The sequence below is a fragment of the Schistocerca gregaria genome, chromosome 4 (genome assembly GCF_023897955.1).
Source record: "Schistocerca gregaria isolate iqSchGreg1 chromosome 4, iqSchGreg1.2, whole genome shotgun sequence".
NCBI lineage: Eukaryota > Metazoa > Arthropoda > Insecta > Orthoptera > Acrididae > Schistocerca > Schistocerca gregaria.
This window is the reverse complement of record NC_064923.1, coordinates 432,950,972-432,975,984: the sequence shown is the minus strand read 5'-3', so window position 1 is coordinate 432,975,984 and position 25,013 is coordinate 432,950,972. Positions and strand designations below refer to the sequence as shown.

The 25,013-nt window shown below is 44.3% G+C and overlaps 2 protein-coding genes across 2 annotated transcripts in view; one reads left to right on the top strand and one right to left on the bottom strand.

Annotated features, from left to right (window-relative positions):
* The window catches only part of LOC126267346 (E3 ubiquitin-protein ligase MYCBP2), a 1,244,949-nt gene that overhangs the window by 362,238 nt on the left and 857,698 nt on the right, over positions 1 to 25,013 (bottom strand). The window lies entirely within an intron of this gene.
* LOC126267347 (uncharacterized) overlaps positions 622 to 25,013 on the top strand; it is a 68,808-nt gene continuing 44,416 nt past the window's right edge. Inside the window, exon 1 of the mRNA XM_049972470.1 lies at positions 622 to 860. Coding sequence (XP_049828427.1) covers positions 711 to 860 — 150 coding nt within the window. The 5' untranslated portion in view covers positions 622 to 710. The remainder of the gene's footprint in view (positions 861 to 25,013) is intronic.

Here is a 25,013-nt window from a genome sequence, read left to right as displayed (position 1 = left end):
GAGGACTCGGTTTACTGTGGAATCTGTCTCAAAGAACTTTTTTCGTAAGTCTGCGAACTGTTGATTCATTCGCTGTCTCATTACGCTCTAGAATCGCGCGAAGTCGGCCGGCAGTTGCTGCATAACTTTCTCCATTCTGATAAAACGTTTTCACGATTAGCAGACGTTGAGCGCAACTGGACTGCCCCATGGTTAGGCACCGAACGCGAGGAACTCAAACTGAGTCAACAATAGGAATGTTCCTGACTATAGAAACGAATCAAAAAAATGTCACTAATCGATAAACAAAAATTACCTCCCGTTTCAAAACCGACGCTCTTTTTGAACCACCCTTTATGTTCTTGTTCAGGAGCGGTTCCAGAAAGGAAGAGGGGTGTTCGTTTAGCAGCAGTTTAACGTGACCAAGAAAGGGAATCCTTTCAGCGGAGTATATAGTACGTAATAGTGCACCGATATTCAGTTTACACATTCATGTCAAGTTCAGGCGCAGTCCTGAAGCACGCTGTAGTCTACACAGATCGACTTGGCGCCTTAGTCCGTATGAGTGGAACGTCTGCGCAGTGGTATTCTTTGGCCTGTGACGGACGTCGCGGCGCGGCGCTCAGTGTTGGTCGGAACAGATGGCAGTGCGTGCTGCGCCTCGGCCAGAGATGGGCGTAGCGAGTGGCGGGAGTGCGTCATGCTCGGCGTGACGTTGGAGCCGCGGCACGATGGCAGCCACCACTGCTGCCGCCCTTGCGTGCCTGCTGTTTTTGATGATCGGCAGCGCGCGTCTGCAGGACGCCGAGACACCGCTGTGCCAGCGGCCGGGCTGCAACTGCGTCCAAAACACCGCGAGCTGCGAGTTCGCTCCTGACCAGGCAAGTCGGCAGGCAGTCCGACAAGTATCCTCCTTGAATATCCACCTAGCAAGTGCGTACTACTGGTCCATCGCAACAGCGATTGTGCGACGATGCTAAAGTATTACGCTAAGTGAAGTGAACGTGTATGCTCCAGGACGCTAATGTTGTTTTGGAGATATCATTTCAACAAGTGGGTTGTGTAACAATGTCGCTTCGATGGGAGCAGGTTAGAAGAATTCTTCCTCTCCCCTCAGCGATTTATCCTCGACTCCTGTTAGTGGGTACCAAATATTGCTTGGAAAATATACCTAAGGACTCTGAATAGATCACCTTCCATAATTTTTATCAGCTCATGCCGTTCAAAATAGCCCTATCATGAATGTATAGTACCAATATTTTAAAGAATATCTTCGGTACAACTGTTTTTAGAAGATTCGTTATCCTATGAATGGTAGTATTCCTTTACAAATGTGAGAATATGTAGTGTGACAAACATTTGAGTCACTTCCGAAGCATATAATCTCGAGACATAAAAAGAAACATATCTATAATCTACGTAACTCGAAGAACGTGTTTTTCATTTCAGGCGTTACGGGTTGAAACAAAAGAGGAACAGGTGTCAGATATAACGTTCACGAACGCATGCATATTCGTGCTTGCTAGACTTGGAAAGCCTGAGATTCTCATCTGTCTAAAATTATTCTTCGAAAATTGCCTCAGTATAAACGATGATAAATGCTTGGTCAGCTTAAACAGCTGATCTGCAACGTTGCTGAGATTTATGTGATCACCGAAAGGAAGGAGAACGATCGTTTCAAAGTTTCAGCTGTTGTACTTGATAAACTGCATAACAAGTGCGTCAACAGGACGACAGTTTTTTATGCAAGAGTCACAGTAGGTGGTTAACTCTTTAACAATGGACTAAAGCTTCAGCCGTTTTGGTAGAAGGGAACGTCTAGGCGGAGATTTAAGATTCTATGCCCAGCATGAGTGAACCTCGTTAATAATATTCTGAGAGTAGTGGGAGAAACACTGTTTCTACAGATTTAATTTTTGTAAACATATTTGCCCGTGGCTTCCTAGTAACATTGTCCAAGGTGTTACTTCATCTCCGTGTAAATTCGTAATTTCGTGGCATTCAGGAACATAAAATGGGGTAATTTCCATGTTTTCCATGAGGCTATGCTTCTGTCCGCTTCCTTCAGTAAGGTTGACAGTTTGCTGTCAGCTGCGAAAGCCAACTCGGTCCAGGTTCAGAATAAGAATCACGGCTACCGAAGAGAGGGGCATGGCTTCGCACGAGACACATCATGCACTCATTTTAACGTGCGTTGAGGTAACTCTCCGGGACGGGTGCCAGCTTTATTTCTGTGAGATGCAGGTGCACTTCACTCTGTAGCAGCTGCAGGGGCACGGATGCTGGCCCCAGTGCCAGGTAAAAGCCATTACCTGCAATCTCGAAGGAATGAATGCAGCTGGAAAAAAAGGACGCTTTCAACAACCTGTCATAAATGACGCCTGTCGCATCAAAGTCCTCTCAGTCGCAAGATCACAGTGCTATTTCGGTGATTAAACTTGCACAAGGGTTACGGTGCGAGACGGCGCTCCAGGAAAGAGCAGTGTTCAAATTTCTGCCCACCCGTCGTGCTTTACAGTTCCTCACATCGCTACAGGTGAATGCTGCGATCATTTTTCTCCAAGTGTTGTAGTATTTCTACACACGCTGAAACTCCCAAAAAAAAGGTGTTGTGTATTAGTCATTTCGGGCATTTTTATTCCGATCTGGAACAGAAGTATTAAACATTTTAGTTCATAAATATAGAAAACTGATCATCGGACAGACTCGAACGAAGTGGTGCGGTGGTTAGCTTTCCGAGCTCGCATTCCGGTGTAATAGAGTTCAAATGTCCGTCTTACTATGCTGATTGTTTCCCTTGGTCACCCTAATATACTGTATGGTTATTTTGCAAAGTATATTGCCTATTTTCTACCCAGCCCTTCCTCTATCCGAACTTCAGCTCTGGCTCTAGTGACGTTAGGAGACCGGGGCTTTGTCTCCAGCACTATAACTGTCACCTGCACTGTAACCGTCAACCAGTGTCTCAACTCCTCCTCGTTAGCTCAAAATTTCAGGTCCAGCTACATCTGTGATCTCCAGTCACTGTAAAGTGCATGGCAGTACGTAGTGTATTTCTTATTTTGTGCCATGTAGTAATTCTTTCCATTCCTTTCACAGATGGAGCGCGAAAAAAGTAATTTCTTGTATGCCTCTACGCATGCCAATGTTGGTCCAAATTTTATATTTAGTATCTCTACGAGTAAGTCATCATTCGTAACGCACTTCACTGTTTGATAACAACTGTCTCACGCACCTCGAAATGTTACCAACGAGAAGTGAGATGGAGGAAACCAGATCTTTCTTCTATTGCTGTCCACTCCCTTGCCGACCCCCATTAAATTTACCGTGTGTTCTAACAGAATTTAGGACCGCATTTATCGAAGCTTAGTGAATCAATGGAGACGTTTCTTTATCGTTTTTCAAGCGAGCAGCTAACATTCTGATACAAAACTGACAAGATTCTCACTAAACAGTGATCACCATTCTGACGTCCGACCAAATGTTGATCTGTTAAGTAAATTTCTTTGTTTTTCTTGTTAGCGCTGAAGTGAACGCAACGTAGTGGTGTGTACGCACATAGTGTGGAAATTCAGACAGTTTTAGTACAACAGATGAGTCTACTTCACCCATTCCTGAAACTCGTTCACCGAAACACCTTTACTCCCGCCTACACCCTGCCGGCAGTACCATCCGCCCTTTCAACACGAGTGAACACCCGGTATCAGCTGACAGCCTGTCAACGCACGGCAAAGCGCCTCTGTGCGGGCGGAAGCTGTTAGTAAGCAGTTATCGGAAGACGTAACAGCTTGATAGCATCTCCCCCCCCACAAACACACACACACACACACACACACACACACACACACACACCTCCTGTGAATAACGATTGAATGTCTTTAGGTACAATTTATTTACAGACAAAAGCCTCTTCGTTTTCAAGCATCTTTTTAACATACAATATAAATCGAATGCACAGTCCATGCTGAGATCTTTTTATAATTATGAGTCCATGCTGAGACACACACACACACACACACACACACACAGTTCCTGCGAAATAACGACTGAATGTCTTTAGGTACAATTTATTTATCGACGAAAAGCTACTTCGTTTTTCATGCACGTTTTTAACATATAATACAAATCGAATGCAGAGTCCATGCTGAGATCTTTTTACTGTTATGCAGTTCCTGTATTATGATAAGTGTATTTGACAATGATCACATGTGGTAATATCTATGTACTTCCAGATTTTTAAATAGTCACAGACTAAGGACGAGTCCGCAAGAGAGCCGACTTATTTCCCTGCATGAGTAAACTATGTGGTTTCGAGGGCTATTCGGAAAGTAAGTTCAAATCGGTCGCGAAATGGAAACCACTGTGAAAATAAAAAATGTTTTCTTTGCAACATTTAGCTACACTTTCCAGCTACTTCTCTACATAGTCGTCGGTCCCAGTCAGACATATGTCGTAGCGTTGTACCAACTTCCCATACCCTCATCACTGAAAGTAGCCGCTTGTGCTTTCCGCTAATTCTCTACACTGGTCTACATCTCGTTTTCTGTGTTGTTTTTATAGCCAGGGTTTCATGTAAATGGAGATGTAACACAGAGGAAGCCAATTACGGGATGTATCGTGGCTGATCAAACACTTCCCATCGAAAGCACTCCGGGAGCATCTTCATTGCCACTGGAGAGTGCGGCCGAGAATTGTCAAGAAGAAGAAAACGCATGGCAGTTATATAGGTTACATAACACAGACGAAATCTTTCAGGAGGCCCACATACGTGGCGCGAGACACCATTTTCTAGGCATCTTTACGTGTTTATTGTGCGCTCATAACTGAAAAGAGCGATGTAATGGAAGCGACAGGCATACTAGAGACACTGCCCCAACACATTTGTGCAAAGCTTAATTGGATTTTCACTGTGGTTTCTATTTCGTGCCCGAGCGGACCTTACTCACCAAATAGCCCTCGTAGAATGTACAACAGACACAAAGCTTGGGATTCCCGACTTTCCAGAAAGTTTGTAGTGTGTACATCAACCTTGAAGCCTTTGTACACATACGAACTGTTGCGGTCTTAGAAAGTTTGACTTACGAAAACAAAATTTTCATGCAGTTTTGAGAGACAGTACATGAAATGGAATATTTTTGGTATAAATCTTTACCGATAACGTTAACGATCGCCTTCTACATTCGCAATAGAGTCTATCACAAATTCAGTTGCTGTTCCAGGACATTTAGCTTTATAAAGATGTTGGCGTACTAGTTATATCAGGATAGTGAAACGTATATAAAGTTATATGGTAGTTCCTGATTTGTACTGACCGCCAAACAGACGAAAGTACGTATGTTTCAATTATTGTCAGTATGGAGGAAGTGAATTGCAAAATACTATAAAATTATTTTTGTTACGGTGTCAAGAGACGTAGTATCCTTAAAAAATAGAAGTTCATAGGCTTCGCATAGGAATGTTCGCCCTCCTTATGAAATAGCCAGAGAATACAGTTCACCAGACAGCGTCTACTAGTGGTCAAGATACCTTTAGAGTAATTACAGAAGCAGCTGTCCGCTCCCCTTTCAAACGTTCTCACACGCCGACTTTAAAACTTTTAGGACGACAAAAAGAATCAATAAATGGGTTATATCCGCGGGATCTAACTAATACGGCGACATTGCGGAATAAAGTTCCCTTTCCGAGAGTACTTACCGCCGTCGTTTGAATGTGCTTATGATTATACACCGACAAGGCAGGTTATTCTAGTTATGACTTGCGGTGCGATCAGCAGGCGTTCCTGGAAGATATGCTGGTACACAGCGTGACCTTCATTCCACAAAGTCGCGCTTGCTTCTCGTATTTAAAGTTTCACTATACCTTATCTGCCTCGGATTGGGTGAAGTTTTTCTCATACAGGAGACAGAGGTGCATCAGTACCAAGTCTCTATCAAAACATTGATATAGTCATTGGAAAACCAATTTCGCGTAAGTGACTTTTCCGATTTTCCTGCTTTAGGCCACTTGACGTGCCTGACTCAGCGCAACTGCTTATATCGCAGGAATGACGAATTTTTAAATCCACTCAATGACAATGAAGGTGATAGAATACCGGGCCAAACTAGGCAAAGAAACGTTTAATTTCAGCGCAACTGCAGTGCCAGAAGGCAGTGCAAAATGGAGGAGAGGATACTGAAGTCTATCAATTGGTGCAGTGGCTGACAGCTGTCAAATCATTCTCAAAACAAAAAAAATCCCCACTTTCATCCGCCCTACTTTAAAATGGAAACAGATTTTTCTGTCAATGAAGAGGTGGTCATGTGAAAAGCTGTTGATTTCCATCCACGCGACTCTCGTACTTATTTCCAAGAGAGAGAACGTAACATGCCATTAAAATATGTTATGGGTGCACGTTCTTTCGCAATTATGCCGCAAATCGACACAATTTTATTTCTTCAACGACTGTATGCGTATCAAAAACTCATTTTTAAAAACTAGTAAACAGTCGGGATATCTGGAACATAAGAATCAAACGGTTTCAAATCGAGCGCTAAAAAGACCGATTCACACATGCATAAATGGACGAAAGATTTACTTTTTTTCATTTATTCTAGTTGTGGACCACAATAAGTGTCAGATGCTGTAGTTTATAATTAGGATTAATATAAAACGAAGGCCTTCCTGCGTCCTGCGTTTTTTTGCGATCATTTCGCATTCGTAATACGTAGGGACTTCGGAAAATAAGTCACACATGCTATGCAGCAACAGTGAGCACATGTTCAGTTTTTTTGGCTCAGCAACTCATATTGAACGATACAAGAATCGAAATATTTCAGCATTTTCTTTTACCTTGTTGACCAATAAATGAAAATCATCGACTGTGATTTACCATTCAGCAATAAGATTTACAGAGTGCACAAAACAAGGCAAATGCTTGGTTTTCGCTATTAACTTTGCTACATTTGCTTCCATATTGGCATTATTATCAACAACAGCTGTCATGCGGGCGAAACTTTGGGTAAAGAATAAAAATTTGATAAATCATTACAAGGATCACTCGATGCTACACCTCGTATAAAGTACTGATCCATCCATCGAAATCTATACGCGGCAAAACCACTGTGAAGTGCACGGCAGAGAGTACGCCCCAATGTACCAGTTATTAGGCATTTTTTGCTTTTCATTCACGTATGGAGCATAGGAAGAAAGATTGTTTAAATGCCTCTGTGTAATTAATCTAGTCTTTGTCCCACAACCCGTATAGGAGCGACATGTAAGGAAGTTGTAGTATATTCCTAGAGTCATCATTTAAGACCGGTTCTTGAAACTTTGCAAGTAGGCTTGCTCGGCATAGTTCACGTCTATAAGTCATACTATATGAGTAAGACGTCGCTAGCTTTAACTACTTCCGTACGAGTGTTCAGTTATTTGCTGAACTGTTCTGGAGGAGAGGTCCAGTCAGAAGCGGAAACCCAGTGATGAGATTGCGCCACCTCGTCCCCTAGCAGACCAGTGGGAGTGTCGTCGCAGTGACTGGCAGCTGCGGCAAGCTGAGGCGTCGCGTTTTGTGAAGCCCTGGCGCGTGGGAAGCTGCCGTCAGGCGCAGCAGAGCGACTGGCGCCCACTGCGGCAGGAAACCCTACTTACAACGACGTCCCAGGAGCTTAGGCGGGCTCCCCAGTGCTCTGCACGGCATTAGCAACGGCAGCTTCTGACAAAGTAATTAGTCATCGCTTTCCCCCGGTCGCACTCCACTTGTTTTGGAAACAGTGTCTGAAATTATAAAAATTAAGAGTTATACACTCTCGATTCCTGAGGGTAATCAGATACATTAAACAGTCCTTTTACTTCACTTGCACTGGAAAGCATTTCTCGCTGTGAAGCGTAGTGTGCGCTATCTGTGTGAAAGTATCAGATCGGCACTCGAAACTGCACATCTTTTTGACTGAATGAATCATTACTCAGCTCATAACTCCACACTAGTCTTCTTCTTTCGTGCCTTGTTTCCAATGTGTCTTGAGATTGGCCACCCTGGTCTTGTTATGCCATCATAGTTTCCAGGCCGTTCTTTAGGGTCCTAATCCATGTATTTTGTGGGCGTCCGGGTCTCTCTTTGGTATTTGTAGGTTGAAAAGTGGTTTTCTCATGTGGTTAGGTTCACGGCGCATGACCTGTATGTACCAGCATAGACGATTCTCCTGAAGCTTTTCCGATATGTTTTCTAACTTAAACTAATCTCGGATGTAGTCGTTTCTTACTTTAACTTTTAGGGTCACTCCTTCAGTCTGTTCAAATGGTTCAAATGACTCTAAGCACTATGGGACTTAACATCTGAGGTCACCAGTCCCGTAGACTTAGAACTACTTAAACCTAACCTAAGGTCATCACACACGTCCATGCCCGAGGCAGGATTCGAACCTGCGACCGTAGCAGCAGCGCGGTTTAGGACTGAGGCGCCTAGAACCGCTCGGCCACAGCGGCGGGCTCCTTGTCTCTGTAATCTGGAGTTTCATTTCCTCTGTTTCGCGCATGGCCCAACATTCTGATCCATACTTTACAGCTGGCCTGATCGCTTGTTTACATGTGTTTCCTTTGACTTCGACAGGCAGTTTCGCATCGCAGAAGACTCCTGTTAGTGACTATTTCAAAAATGGTTCAAATGGCTCTGAGCACTATGGGACTTAACATCTATGGTCATCAGTCCCCTAGAACTTAGAACTACTTGAACCTAACTAATGTAAGGACAACCACACAACACCCAGTCATCACGAGGCAGAGAAAATCCCTGACCCCGCCGGGAATCGAACCCGGGAACCCGGGAGTGGGAAGCGAGAACGCTACCGCACGACCACGAGGTGCGGACTGACTATTTCAGCCAGCCTGTTTTTATACGGTTTTCAGTATCTATACCCATGGAGGTTATCACTGATCCAAGATACTCCATACTCCTGAGTAACTGACATGTCATCGATTCTAACCTTTCTGAGGTGGAGTTTTCGAATATCACATCGAAAAACATCTCCCGTTTCACGCTGCGAGTCGGCTCATGGCAGCAGTACTCGAGAGAGAGAATAACAGTTGTTCGTTGCTCTCGTAAAACTTCTGATGTGTATATGTTTGTTTATTATCGCTTCTTCCTACGGGAATTCGGACAACGGTAGATTTGTAAAACTACCGTAGGGCATCATAAGTAAACGTATATTACGGTAGTTTTTCTAGTAGCCTTGGTCAGTTAAGATCGCAACCGCATTATCTCTACGTTAGTTGTGTTGCATATCTTTCAGGCGTTATCCCATTTCAATCCCTTTGTTTGCGTATGCGACCAATGTGTTATTAGATACCCCTAGAAACCGGAAGCGACGAGCCGCCTAGAAATTGAGCAAAGATGTATAAAGAGCCACATAACCTATGGAACATTTTTGTTCTACATAGTTATCCTCCTCTCCCTTATTAAAAAAAAAAAAACAGTATTTCTAGGAAAACTGAAATTGTCAGTGTTTAATTCAAGTTTATTGTTGGTTTGTAATATGAAAGAGAGCGATGTTGTAGTAAAAATTAAGAAATGCAGGTTTATCATATACTGCTATAAAACTCAATTTTCTAATGGCTTCAGTACTTCGTCAAGATAATTTATATTTGTACATGTAAACTTCACTTGTTTATAAAAAAAATCATATTTTGTAAACATATAAAATACACGATAGACTAACACTGAATGACGTGCGGTTCTAATTATGTGGAAAACCAACCAAAAAGAAAGACACCGTCGCTTACAAGTTCCTCTCACACACACATTTATGTTACTTTTACTACCAATGCGACCAATACTTTCAATTTACTACGTTATTTACGTAGTGCACCAAAACTACCGAAACGTAGTTTTGGTAAAAGCACGCCTCTAGGCAACGGCGTTTACTTGCCATACAAAAGGAACATTTCATTGAAAGATATATTAAAGGAGTAATGGAAAATGTATACTTTGTACTTGCGTTAGCACAATGCTACATAATTTCGCTAAAAGTTGTTCCATTAATTTCCAAAAATGATTATGGAAATATGAGGATAAAACACAAGTATTGTGACAATTAGTTCCGATGAAAATGCTCAAGTTGTTTGATTCTAGAGATAGTCTAAAAAATTCTTTAACGTCTGTTGCAACAGGAAACGTACGCTTACTTTTCCCACATATAATTGTAGAAGTGAGAACCGGAAACTTTAGGATTAGAGTCGACTGCGTGGCTGAAGCGAAAGGTGCTGACTGCGGCTGGCTAGGCTGCACTAATAAAATTTATCAGTTCTCGAGAACAGAATATCCTATTCCCGATGTTTTGATTCTGTACATCATTACTTCATGTTGCTAGTACCTTCTCCCCTACTCACGAAACCCTTCGAAATTTCTCCAACACATTTCACCGGATTCGTGGAGAGTGGCTTAGCCAGAATCTTTCTTTTGTGCTCTCTCTTCTAGACTGCATCCTTCGCTCTACAGCGGGTACGCGCTGCTGCTTGACTGTTAGGAAGTTTCACAGTAGCGAGCGGTCTGCAGCAGATATTCACCTGCTTCATAGAATTAAAACTCGGTGACCTACGGGGCTTCTAAAGCGGCCCTGCGTCTTACGAGTATTGCTCGCTGTCGGTACTAAACCTCAGTCTACCAGTATCTTTATTCAGACAGGCTTCCTGCGCAGTAACCGAGATGAGCAACAAGTTTACTGAACCTCACTGACCATTGAAATCATATGCCACTACCGACGACTGAACGATATATATATATATATTGGTTTTACCACATCGCGTGAGGTGAATGCCGGGATGCATGTTTCCTTGTCCTTGTCTTGTCGAGTTCTCGCTTTCTATCTAATAATATCCAGAAGATAAAGTTTGCAGCCTTCCTCTCTCTGTCCATGCCAATATGTGTAACGCCGTGCCTTCCTCGTCTTAGCTCGCATCCTTCCTGCTTCTGTGCCTCATCGCCACAGACAGCCGCCGCCGTCTGCTTCATGTAAGCACGAAAGCTCCAAGGACGCCGCAGACCTCCCCATTCTTTTTTCCTTTCCCTTTTTGCCCCCCCCCCCCCCCGCCCCCCTCTCTGCGCCCGCCTCTCCGGCGCGACGTCAGCGGTTATGTTCTTTATTTGGTTGTTGTCAGTTCGAAGGAAGCGCCTAGTTCGAAGAACTGGATGGCGGTACAAGATATAAGATCGCCGCCCAACCCTTACTTCACTCTGTTATGTTTCTTAGGATATTCTACTCGTGAGCAAATGGTCCTGGGTCAGTTTCCACTTTGGTCAGTATGTCTTCATGGAAAGAGGTACGCTAGATTTCTTTTGTTCGCCTCGGGCAATGACTGATTTACGAGAACCATAACAAGTCGCACAATGGTCCAGATTGCACGTTAAAATGTAGGTACCCCTAAGTCTATTTATAGCTGGAAAGAACGCACACACCTACACTAGGGCGAAGCCAAGAAAAGCACTGTGGGTGTTCAGAGTTCATAGGAATCTTCAGCCTGATAACACTCGTTATTTACATCGGAAATCAACTGCGCTGTCTTCCAGAATAACGATAGACTGATTGTCCAGAATAACGCCTGTCGTTCCTTTGCTGTTACCTATTGTCTTCTACCACAAGAAATGGTATACGTCGTAGCTTCACCGTCTGCTGTTGGTTTCAAATAGGAGTTCCACCCTGATGGCACGTTAACACAACCTTGTTGGGTAGACTATTATTTTAGAAAAGTGAGAGAAAGTTTCAATGAAAAGAAAAACTGTCGTCAAGATTGTTCTGAACAGCACAGTGCTTTAGTAGCCATAGTCTGGTTAGAGGTGGTATGCCGTTACATTGCTCCGATATTGGATCTGACTTATTCAGTGAGTTACATGGGGAGCGAGCCACGGTACAAGTCGGCATTTTTCAACAAACAATGCCAGAGGTGACAGAAGTGAAAAGTCACAGGTAAAAATCGTAGAACTGACCGCAATATTATGTTGACATATATTTTTTCACTTTTTTATACAAATGAGAGGGAGAATCACTGACACGCTCTCAGGGTCCTAGGTCCCTATCACCATTCCTGACACGTTAGACTGAGTTTGGAATAGGGACAGTAAATAACACGTCCCAAATCGCTTGAGGGGTTTCGATTTTGGTTGTAAAGTTCACGAGGACTATTCCCTCAAGTTTCTTTATCCATGTATTCTCTTGCCCTGATCTCTGACGCAAAGGGGTGAAGATATGATTACAGGAACCACTTTCGGACTCAAACGACGCCTACTGAACTGGCACTTGGTCGTACAATTACACTATTTTGTGTGCCTGTCCCTCTGCCAAGCCGGCCGGTGTGGCCGTGCGGTTCTAGGCTCTTCAGTCTGGAACTGCGTGACCGCTACATTCGCAGGTTCGAATCCTGCCTCGGGCATGGATGTGTGTGTTGTCCTTAGGTTAGTTAGGTTTAAGTAGTTCTAAGTTCTAGGGGACTGAGGACCACAGATGTTAAGTCCCATAGTGCTCAGCGCCATTTGAGCCCTCTGCCAACACTCAAAAAGGGAAGAAAACGGTAACTGAAAATAGCGAGTACGGTTCCCGCAGCAAGCATCTGTGTGTCTCTTATAACTGGTTGTCATCTATGGTCTTGTAGCTGCAATATATAAGATAAACAAGCTTTGATGGAAGCGTAATCGTTTGTTTTTACCTTCGCTAAATTCGAAGGAAGAAAAATAATATTCGTTAGCCACTTCCTTTTTGTTATTTCAGCTCTAGGTATGTATGTAATGTGGTTCATCAAACATCGGAACGTTGCCAAATGTCACGGTTTTCTCGGTTTTATTTGTGGCTTCAGTCGGGTATCGCATAGCGCAAGTTCATTTCGCACCGGACAAAGCTGGTCGCACGCGCACCGCAAGACGACATGAGGTAAAGCGAACCGGGCACCACGCTCTCTTGCGATTTCCTGGCAAAACACCACGTGTTGAGGCACAGCCGATAAAATAAAACTAATGAAAGTAAACTGCGTTTAAATTACTTTAATAAAAAAAGTCGCATGTGCACCTGAACATAAGTATCGTTTAAATGGTGTATGAGAACTGTGATTGTTGAACTTAGTGTGGCAGGGATTTACGCAGTTTCTACGAAACTAATTAGCCTTACAATGGACTGTAATATACCTTCAACCAAAATTATGACTCGCCTTTCAGATGGTTGAACAGAAACGTAGTTTTAAATGTGTAAGTAACCTTGCACAAACTTTCTACATGGTGATTCTGGACTTTTAGATTCGATCTAGTTTTCTCGGTGTTCCCTGATCTCTAAGTTGTTCTCCCATAAGTCAGAAGAGCCTTTTATGATTCGTGCCCGCTAATTTGTATGCGTTCGATGTTCTATGTTAACCCTACCATGGCTCACATACGCTTGAGCAGTATTGAAGTATGTGACGTAAAAGTGTTTTGGATTCAATCTCCTGTTTCGACTGTATCCAACCAATAAATGAAGCCCTGTATTTTGCTTTACGTGCAACCCAGATTATGTGGTTCTTCATCTCAAGTATTGGAGGAAACAGATAACAAATACATTTCATACCTACTCGTCGAGATAATCCTAGGATTTTAATGTGCCACTTCTTTCATCCTTGGCAGTATTTGCTCGATGCTGAGGTACACCGTGGTACAGGTCCACGTTAAATTGTTGGTCCCCCTATAACTGCCCGGATAAGTCAGTCAAATGTCGTACGAAGGCAACGGCATATGAATAGTACCACAAATAGTACCGTGCCTAGTGAAACAGTGTGGTGTTCAGACCAGGCTTCGTACTGACGACAGCTTTACCTTTTCCGCCAGCATAACGCAAACTCTGTACGCCACCACAATAGTGCTTGCCGAATATAACACGAGGCGCTTTGTCGGAAGTGGCGGATAGTGGCATCGGTACTGCGCAACCGGCAGCCACAAACCAACCACCTGTGTTTGCCCAGCTGTGCCCGGGCGCCCGCAGTCCGCTTTTTGCCGTTTCGCCTTACTTCCCAGCAGGCGAGGGAGCTTGCGTCAACCTCTGCCGCCTTCTCAGGCTCGTTCTCACAACTGTGACTCACGGGCTGACTTGTTCAACAAATTATCTAAGCGCGCGCCGGAAGAGGTTCGCCGGCGCCCGTCGCACTGTTGCTACTGTCTATCGCCTGCTCAGCTTTACCAGCGCCGTGATACGTCAGAGCTGTTCTCCCCTCTAGATCTGACATCCGGCGTAGTTTCAACAGTTCAGCAGCCGCCAGTTACAATCATGCCATCGGACACATTTGCTACATATGTCGAGACAGTCGCCACCTTCCAGATATTCAAATTTGGAATTACTTCTGCCCCACTCGTATCTCGCTGGAATTTAGCTGAATAAAAATTGAGCTCTACGGAGAACCGGATCTCAGACCACCGTAACTGTTCAGCCAATAAATGAAAGGAAAAAATGTCGTAGACTCATTGTTTGTACTTCTCGAATTTAGTGCTCTAGTAGTGAGACAAAAACATAGCTTTTTTTATCTTTGTATCCAATAGTCATGAGTGTTCGTAGGACTTACTGAAATATAATGGGCAGTCAAATGAAAACGAGACAGGTGGAAAAAAGTAGGTAAATTGATAATTATTTCAAAAGTGATCACCATAATTTTCAATACGTTTATCCCATTGTGAGACGCGATTGTCAAGATCTTAATGGAAAAATGTTTGTGGTTGCCTACGGTACCATGATTGTATCCACCCGTGCATCTCTTCATCCGAAGCAAATCGACAGCCGTGAATGTCTTTCTTCAGGGCTCCAAAAATATGGAACTCGGTTGGGAAGCGATTGGGACCCTATGGTTGTTGTGTAAGGGCTTCCCAGCGAAACTTCTGCAGCCTTCTGCGCTGCAGCCATGGACTGTACGGCTGGTCCCGGCGGAGGTTCGAGTCCTCCCTCGGGCATGGGTGTGTGTGCTTGTCCTTCGGATAATTTAGGTTAAGTAGTGTATCAGCTTAGGGACTGATGACCTTAGCAGTTAAGACCCATAAGATTTCACACACATTTGAACATTTTTATTGCAGCCTTCTTGAAACAACCTTGCCAATATGTTGGCGGGCCCACATCCTCTATACAATCCCGACCTCTCCCCAGGCGATTTCCACTTTTTTGGAGCCCTGGAGGAAGACATTAGTCGATGTGCTTGGCCGGCCTTGTGGCCGTGCGGTTCTAGGCGCTTCAGTCTGGAACCGCGTGACCGCGGTCGCTGGTTCGAATCCTGCCTCGGGCATGGATCTGTGTGATGTCCTTAGGTTAGTTAGGTTTAAGTAGTTCTAAGTTCTAGGAGACTGATGACCACAGATGTTAAGTCCCATAGTGCTCAGAGCCATTTGAACCATTTCGATGTGCTTGGCAGGAAGAGGTGCACGGCTGGCTACACTGATGGATACGTAGGCAACCGCAAATTTTTTCCACTTAGGTTTTGACCGTTTGTCCTACAGCGGGGCAATTGTATTGAAAGGTATGCTTATTAACTGTTAAATAATAAAAGGTAAAGTTATTTTTTTTTCATCTGCCTCGTTTTCACTTGACCATCCCTGATATAAAGATAAGGTTCTTCTCTTGCGTAATGTGTTAATGTCCGTATTTCTGCCGTCATTATGACTGACGAACCATTTTTACAGTATTTGTTTCAGTTATTATGGATCTTGCTTGAATTTAAAAAAGGGATGGGGAAAGTCTGTGTCAGCACATAGCGTGGAGTTTTAAGGAAAGGCAGCAGGGCTTAACGTCCCTGTATGACGGATCATGTTGTGTTAGTTAAAGAGCCAACACCGTGTTACGAGTGGAGGCCGAAATGCACGCGTTTTAGCTCACGCAGGCTGGCGTGAAGAGAGAAGAACTATACCGTCTTGAGGTCTGGAACATGACAAGGAATTAGAATTCAGAAAGCGGACGTAATTAGTTTGATACTTTAATCCATTAATGATGAACGTCGCTCTTGACTATACATGATTCACAATATTATCTGTTCAGAATACATTCATAGTAACTGAATATGGCGCCTAGCTAGGTCGTAGCAAATGACGTGGCTGAAGGCTATGCTAAACTGTCGTCTCTGCAAATGAGAGCGTATGTAGACAGTGAACCATCGCTAGCACAGTCGGCTGTACAAATGGGGCGAGTGCTAGGGAGTCTCTCTAGACTAGACCTGCCGTGTGGCTGCGTTCGGTCTGCAATCACTGATAGTGGCGACACGCGGGTCCGACGTATAATAACGGACCGCGGCCGATTTAAAGGCTACCACCTAGCGAGTGTGGTGTCTGGCGGTAACACCACAGATCACAACCGAGTAGCGAAGCTGCTACCCCTGGCGCAGAAGGTAGCGCCCTCTGAATACGTAACTTTTCCATAGTTGTGTTTGACGCACTCTAGACTGAAGCAGTGAAGATTCGCACTGAAGTATCAGCGTCATCCGTAGTGAAAAGGCTAGGGTTCGGCAGCAGATGAGAAATAACTCGGCATCCCGTGCTAGGACAGTCCTGCCAGGAAGCCGCAGACAGCCAAGTCGGCGCGGCGCGCACAGCTGGTGGCCGGCCGCTCAGACGGGCCGGCAGACGCGACCCGCTCCCGTCTGCTGGCACAGCAGCCGCACGCCGTGCCAAGAGGCGGCGCCTCGCCCTGCCTTCGCGTCGCTGCTCCAGACGGCGCCCCTCTCCCACGTATCGCCTCCACTCGCCATCCTGCCCGTCGCTGCTCAGCATGGGGAGCGACGTACGTCGCGTTCCCAGTTACTAAGCCGTCGCATAAAACGTGTTAACTGCCTACCGAGGCTAAACAGCAGTGTTCGCCGACCCTCCTCCTCCGCCCCCAGTGGCAGGTAACTCTAAATATAGATAAATGTAAATTAATGCAGAAGGAAAAAGAATCCCGTAATGTTTGAATACTCCATTAGTAGTGTAGCACTTGACACAGTCACATCGATTAAATATTTAGGCGTAACATCGACAAAAGCAAAACGAGGATAATAGAATGTAGTCGAATTAAGTCGGGTGACGCTGAGGGAATTAGATTAGAAAATGAGGCACTTAAAGTAGTAAAGGAGTTTTGCTATTTGGAGAGCAACATAACTGATGAGGGTCGAAGGAGAGAGGAAATAAAATGTAGACTGGCAATGGCAAGGAAAGCGTTTCTGAAGAAGAGAAATTGGTTAACTTAAGTGTCAGGTAGTCGTTTCTGAAAGTATTTGTACGGAGTGTAGCCATATATGGAAGTGAAACATGCACGATAAATAGTTTGGACAAGAAGAGAATAGAAGCTTTCGAAATGTGGTGCAACAAAAGAATGCTGAAGATTATATGGGTAGATCACATAACTAATGAGGAGGTACTGAATAGGATTGGGAAGAAGAGGAGTTTGTGGCGCAACTTGACTAGAAGAACGGACCCGTTGGTAGGACATGTTCTGAGGCGTCAAGGGATCATAAATTTAGCATTGGAGGGCAGCGTGGAGGGTAAAAATCGCAGAGGGAGACCAAGAGATGAATACACTAAGCAGATTCAGAAGAATGTAGGTTGCAGTAAGTACTGGGAGATAAAGAAACTTGCACAGGATAGGGTAACATGGAGAGCTGCATCAAACTAGTCTCAGGACTGAAGACAACAACAACATTGCAGAGCGATATGAAGTGGGATAAGCATGTAATGGCAGTTGTGGGGAAGGCGGATAGTCGTCTTCGGTTCATTGGTAGAATTTTGGGAAGATGTGGTTCATCTGTAAAGGAGACCGCTTATAAAACACTAATACGACCTATTCTTGAGTACTGCTCGAGCGTTTGGGATCCCTATCAGGTCGGATTGAGAGAGGACATAGAAGCAATTCAGAGGCGGGTTGCTAGTTTTGTTACTGGTACGTTTGATCATCACGCGAGTGTTATGGAAATGCTTCAGGAACTCGGGTGGGAGTCTCTGGAGGGAAAGGAGGCGTTGTTTTCGTGAATCGCTACTGAGGAAATTTAGAGAACCAGCATTTGAGGCTGACTGCAGTACAATTTTACTGCCGCCAACTTATATTTCGCGGAAAGACCGCAAAGATAAGATAACAGAGATTAGGGCTCGCACAGAAGCATATAGACATTTTTCCCTCGTTCTGTTTGTGAGTGGAACAGGCAGAGAAGATGATGCTAGTTGTGGAAAGAGGTACCCTCCGCCACGCACCGTATGGTATGTAAATATAGAGTGCTTAATCTGGGAAGATTTCATCTAAATGTAGACTTGTACTCCGCAAGTTATAGTATGGTGTGTGCCAGTAGCAGACGTGCCAACTTTCGAAAGTGAAAAATCAGGAGAATTTTAGCGTTGTACTATTGTGAATTACAACACATCCCTGACAAAGTTGCAATAATTCAGTACCTATACCTGGCACACCCGCATTGTTTCGCAATTTCAGAATCGGGAAACATTTTGCGAAGCAAAAGCCCATCGTGGTCGGCACAGTTTATAGTCGAGTTATGCTCTACAATAAATGAGGTAAATAAAGCCTCGGCATTCGTCACAGAACCTACATTTTGGGGTTTACACGAGAAGTTAAGTTTCTGGTTCCGTTCTACGCAATGGACACCCTCCTTGTGTTTTTTAGTTTGCACATGTTTAAAAATGCCGCATTTTCCGCCATGAGCCACTGAAAAGTCACAATGGAAAATTGGTCTGGAGTGCAGAAGGATTAAATCTCATTGTAGACAAGTGTAATGTGCTGCGAATACATAGAAAGAAAGATCCCCTATCATTTAGCTACAATATAGCAGGTCAGCAACTGGAAGCAGTTAATTCAATAAATTAACTGGGAGTACGCATTAGGAGTGATCTAAAATGGAATGATCATATAAAGTTGATCGTCGGTAAAGCAGATGCCAGACTGAGATTCACTGGAAGAATCCTAAGGAAATGCAATCCGAAAACAAAGGAAGTAGGTTACAGTACGCTTGTTCGCCCACTGCTAGAATACTGCTCAGCATTATGGGATCCGTTCCAGATAGGGTTGATAGAAGAGAGAGAGAAGATCCAACGGAGAGCAGCGCGCTTCGTTACATGATCATTTAGTAATCGCGAAAGCGTTACGGAGATGATAGATACCATGAGGATAAAATCAGAGAGATCAGAGCCCACACACAAGCAAACCGACAATCCTTTCCACAAACAATACGAGACTGGAATAGAAGGGAGAACCGATAGAGGTACTCAGGGTACCCTCCGCCACACACACCGCCAGGTGGCTTGTGGAGTATGTATCTAGATGTATGTAAACGCAGATCTACATACACTACAAAATGCGTAAGTTTGTCCCTTCCTCGATTCACTTAAACATGGAAACGCTTCCTTATATACGCTTCTGAACACTGCATCGTATTTCTTCGCCATCCTGCACAAAAAATAATCAACACCTCCATGATACGCAGCCAACAACTACTACAGAGTATACAAATCACGTAGCAGAACCGAGAACACAATGGTCCTACGTTCTAGACAATGGTCATGTAGCAATGATGCCAACCCTGGTGCACCGCTACCCCCTATATTGCACTTCAAATTCCCCTAAATAATTTGTCACACTGTCGGGTAAGCGAGCGGAGGGTGTGTCGGTAAAAGGGAGTCAACAATGAAATTGTCCAGAGGAGAGGTGGGGAGGGTAGTAACCCTAAATATTTTTTCCCCCCGAAACATTTATCCCTCTAATTTCCCCCAGGCAGCTTAATTCCCCCTAAATTTATGAGGAAATCTCCCAATTTGACAACACTTCCTTGTAGAAAGAACGACGCTAATCACTTTGCTTGGAACGACTATCGACTACCCCTTGTTCACAATAACTTTACGATTACACTGATGCTACCAGAAGTGGAGGAAATTGGCACTTGTTGAAAGATATTCATTTGTCTCCGAACGCTGCCAACGATAAGTTCCTTACTTCCTTGTAGATACGAAGCGCGAACTAAGCCTACTGCCGCTCCCGACAGCCACCGCACGAATCTTCGAAGTTAACATAGACAAGTAGCAGCTATACACTGCCATCCACCAATATATCGAAGGGGCAGGATTTTCATATAGTAAGGAAAGTATTGAAACTGCTCTGAAAATCGGGAGATCAGGGGGAAGAAGGAAAAATCGGGAGTCTCTTGCTTAAATCAGGAGAGTTGGCATGTCTGCAGTAGGTATGTTGTGATGTCTGTAGTAGGTATGTAGTGCGCCAGTGTAATAGTGTCGGCGGTCATTACGAGAGATGTAAATTGTAAGAAGTTGGTTTGTAGGCCTGTATTTGAGCGTACCCGTTCAGAATTGCGGTGCACATAATCTTTTAACGTGCCCCACTGCACTGAACATTTGAGTCATGCATACGTTGACGATACATCGTCCGAACAGGTCTCGAAAGGAGCAACTGTACCGACCGATCGCCCGTGTCATCCTCAGCCGATAGGCGTCAATGGATGTGGATATGGAAGGGCTTGTGGTCAGCACACCACTCGCTGGTTTTCGTGAACAGGGTCGCTACTTCTCAGTCAAGTAGCTCCTCAATTAGCCTCACAATGCAGAGTGCGCGCCGCTTGCCAACAGCGTCGGCAGACTCTGACAGTAGTCGCCCATCCAACTTTGGTGATCTGGTGCGAACCGGTGTTACCAATGCGACAAGGTTGTTGGCACAGACTACACGATCATAAACGAATCGCTCAGCTCATCTAAGCAATTTCTCTCCCTCTCTGTCGTTAGTCCAGTTTCTGAAGGGTCCCACTAGGCGGCGCACAATAGGAGACAAGAACTTCCCACCCAAGTGTTTCGTAACAGACCTCTTCCGTAAATGAATCAGACATCCTTAGGATTGTTCCCACAAGACAGACTGGCATCCGTCCTCCCTCGCCTTAAATCGCTCTGGACAGGAACGTGAAGGTGGCGAGCGACTGCTTCAGTGAGAATTTCCGGTGGTAGGCTAGGTTACGAGTCGTGGACTGATTGGTTAGCCGTGTAACGTAAAGCCATTCCGCTTCAATTCTTTCCTCCTTCGGCGCACTAGGTAAGCCACAGGATTCACGTTGAGCAGGAGAGGGGTTCAAAACCCCACCAATCTTTACATGTTCAGATATTCCGTAGTTTCCACAAATCGATTAAGTAGAATGCCTGTTTGATTCCTCTCAAACTGCAAAAGTACGCGGCGATTCATTTATCTGAGCTTTTGCTCCATCTCTGATGAATCGTTGTTGCCAGGATGTTAAAACCTAACCATCTTTCTTTCCTCTTCCGATATTTCTATTCGAAAAAGCATACGGAGTGCACAAATTATCCATGTTAATAACGAAATTGGCGAGACTTTTGACTCCCCAGTAATCTGTATTTTGCCAGTAGTTCACACTACAAGCGATGCAGCAAACTGTTAGGTAGAGCAAGCTAGAAAAAAATGAAGGAAAGTCGGGCGAGCCCTCGATCGATGCAAACCTACCGCAGTGTTTGCCTAAATAAGTGGTAGTAACTAGTAGAAGGGTTTTGCCATTATGACCTCGGATCTATTAAGAGGTGTGGAGTGTAAATGTCTAACCTGTGTGTAGATATGAAGAATGTTGTTGCTGTGTCGTGCTCTGCTGTAATGGAGGAATGCAAACATGAAGTAGAGGTCAAATAGGCGGCGCCAACATATAACCAGTATTTCCAAAATAGCACGAAGACAGCGTCGCTAAACACAACCAACCCGGCCAACTTAATTTAATCAACTGCGCCAAAGGTGCCACTCCACGAGTCACTGCGAAATTTGCAATTTGACTCACGAAACTGTCGGGCTGTGGTTCGTCAGCTTCTGCATCCACATCCCAAAATGTCTTTTTCAGGAAAATTTCACATACAGTCAATTGGAGAAAGCCTACTGCAATTGAATGTCAACGTTATCTTTTTACGCAGCATAGTATTCTTTCTTACACTGACCGCCCGTTACTTTTGTTAATGAACATCCTGAGATCCATCGCGGTGGTTGAGCAACCGGTCGGTCTCATGTGCCCCTGTAACTGACTAATGTGCATGTCTCTGAGTACATAAAAAAGATTGGTTGCTCTGTAATTTCGATGAATTTAAATACGTTCAGTGAAGAACGGAACAGATGGAGAATGTGTACTTAAAGAAAAAATTTAAAAAGACTGTGAAGGTGTCGAATGGTGACCTCCGTATCAACATCTTCGTAACAACTAGCATTAGTGATTCGACTATGGCGGTGAGTGTGTTTATACGTGGCTCCAAGAATTAAATCGCTCTGTGCAGAAGTAAACCTAGCTATCTACTAACTCACAGAATTCGGTTTAGTTCTAGGGCTCTCCGGGAATAATGTTTCAGTAGGATTTCGGTAGCCGAAGTACTGCGATTTTTCTTTCTCAGGCCAAGCCGTGCCACCACGAATTTAAAATAGTCGAGTGCTTAAACGTACAAGGCCGAATGCCTCGCATTGCTTTCGGTGTTGCACAGTAGAAGAGATACCATTCTTTTCGCAGAATTGCCCCCCCCCCCTTTCTCTCTCTATCTCTCCCTCCCTCTCTTACACACACACACACACACACACACACACACACACACACACGCTCACCCACCCACACATTTTTTCTCTTCCTTATGTCTTTACAGCAATGATTATAGCAGCAGTCGAGCTCCAAAACGAACTATTAGCAATAACGTCATAGTTTACTCATATATTTTACCTCGTCAATGGGGCTTTAAACCCTAATCTTCCTCCCTTCGGCTACAGTGGTCAATAGAAAAGGAGTATGACAGAGTAATTCAGGCAGAATGAGTATTCTCTTGAAGGGGTGAAGGCCGGCATATTCGAACAAGAACACTGCACTGGATCCTCTACAAGCGGGAATAAGCAACCGAAGTCGTGCTCTCGGCGATCTCTGCTGCTCACCGCGGCTCCCCTCGCGATGGGCCGATGAGTTGGTTAAGAAGGCAGGAGATAGGAGACAATCCCACAGCAGGGGAGGGTCAATATTGTGTGTGTGTGTGTGTGTGTGTTCGCGTCATTCAGCGGCGAGGGGGCGGCGAGACCGGCGGCGTTGCCAGCCGGCGTGCCGGCCGCCGTCTAGACTGACAACCTGTAACGAGCGCTCCCACAGGAAACGGGACTACTGTGCTCACTAAACACCGCCGCCACGGTCGCTCAAGTGCGTCGCGCCCCTAAACCTAACCGCTAATTACTTTTATGGCACGCCGATGACGAGTGACGCCGTAAACAGAGAAACGGGATGCGCCGTGTCAGGAGGGCAACTTATCGTCCCAGCCTGAGCGAATGAAATCGTGACAAAACTGGCGCAAACAGAAATCAGTTTCCTGAACACCGAAGGAACACTCATCGCTTACGAATTACAAAGCACCTCTTCTGAAATTCTTTGTTCTTTGGAAGGGTGTTGTACCGCACTGCTATACGATCCTGAGGTAATTTAGCTTTTTAAACGCCTGTATAGCTTTATCCAGCCGCCTGAAGTTCGTGTTTAGACATACTTAGATGACTTAACCATGTTATGGAGAATCTGTCTTGTGGAGTATGTTGCATTTTTTTCAGGCTGATTTCACACAGATTTCTCCTACAAGACTTGACAATTTTTTAGCCCGATTTCTAAGCAATATTCTAATTTTCAACCACAAATTGGAAATTTTAAGCTTCCTCCTGCTTGCTTTGCTTCGTTTTTACGGCTTTGGATCTAGATACGTATACAGGGTGAACATTAATAAAACCGAAAAACAACAGGCACGGATTCCTGAGTGGAATTGGAGTAAAAAATGATGTTCATAGGACCTTATTTCCTCCATTTCCAATCAGGAATCCGTCCCTGTAGTTGGTCGGTTTTATTAATGTTCACCCTGTATACTCCGCAAGCCGCTACACAGTCACAGCGGAGGGTGCATCGTTCCAATATTATCGATTCAGCGTATTTAGCGGAGGAAAATTAAAGTCTCTTTGCCTCAACACGTGCCCTAATGTGTCTTATTCTCGGAATCCCTAAGCGAGATATAGGGCAGTGGCACAATAGTAGCACAGTTTTCTTCGAATACAGATTCTCTAAATTTACCCAACAGCGTTTCGCGAGAACTACGTCATTTCATTCCCATGGTCCCTTTTAAATTCCCTAAGCATTTGTAAAAAAATGGTTCAAATGGCTCTAAGCACTATGGGACATAACATCTGAAGTCATCAGTCCCATAGACTTAGAACTAATTAAGCCTAACTAACCTAAGGACATCACACACATCCATGCCCGAGGGAGGATTCGAACCCGCGACTATAGCGGTCGCTCGGTTCCAGACTGTAGCGCCTAGAACCGCACGGCCACTCCGGCTGTCAAGCATTTGTATTACACTATCATATAGCCTACATCGACCTTTTATGATCTACTGCAAACTTCGTACTAATAACTTCGATAATAGAATGAACCACGGAAATTCTTAAAATTTCGTTTCGTACTATCCTCCATCAACTGCGGTGTAACCAAAGTATTACTATTAGGCACCCACTTAACTGCTCGCCAAGCCCTGAGTTCTCATTCGGATAATAAATTGAAAACTCTTTGTAGGACCTCGTTAATTTTTCAAATGGTTCTCATGCGAGCTCGAATCTGTTTCTCTACAGCTAAAATAAATCATCTGCGATATCATCTGCGAATCCACCATGGTCGGAAAATTCGTAGCAGATCTATTACTGGATATGATTATAAGCATTTAACATGGGTAGAAACTTCAAGCTTGCTGCAAATCGCCCACTTTCGGAGGTGGAGAAAGTTGTCTGAAAACAGGCGGAACATCATAGACTGGACAGATACATTGTGAAAGTAGTAGTACATTTAGTTTTTATTTTTAAAGGAAGTTTAAAAACAGCTTATTATCAATCTTGTTACTCGGTGGGTATTGGCGTTTGAAACTGCTTCTGTGACCAACAGTTAGAACACAACATAAGTATAATAGGATAACTGCGAAACGAAAATGTTCAACGGAAAGTGAATCTACTTGTAATGACTGAAAATTTCGGGAGTGTTTTCTATACTTGGAGAATTGTTAGTGGATCGTG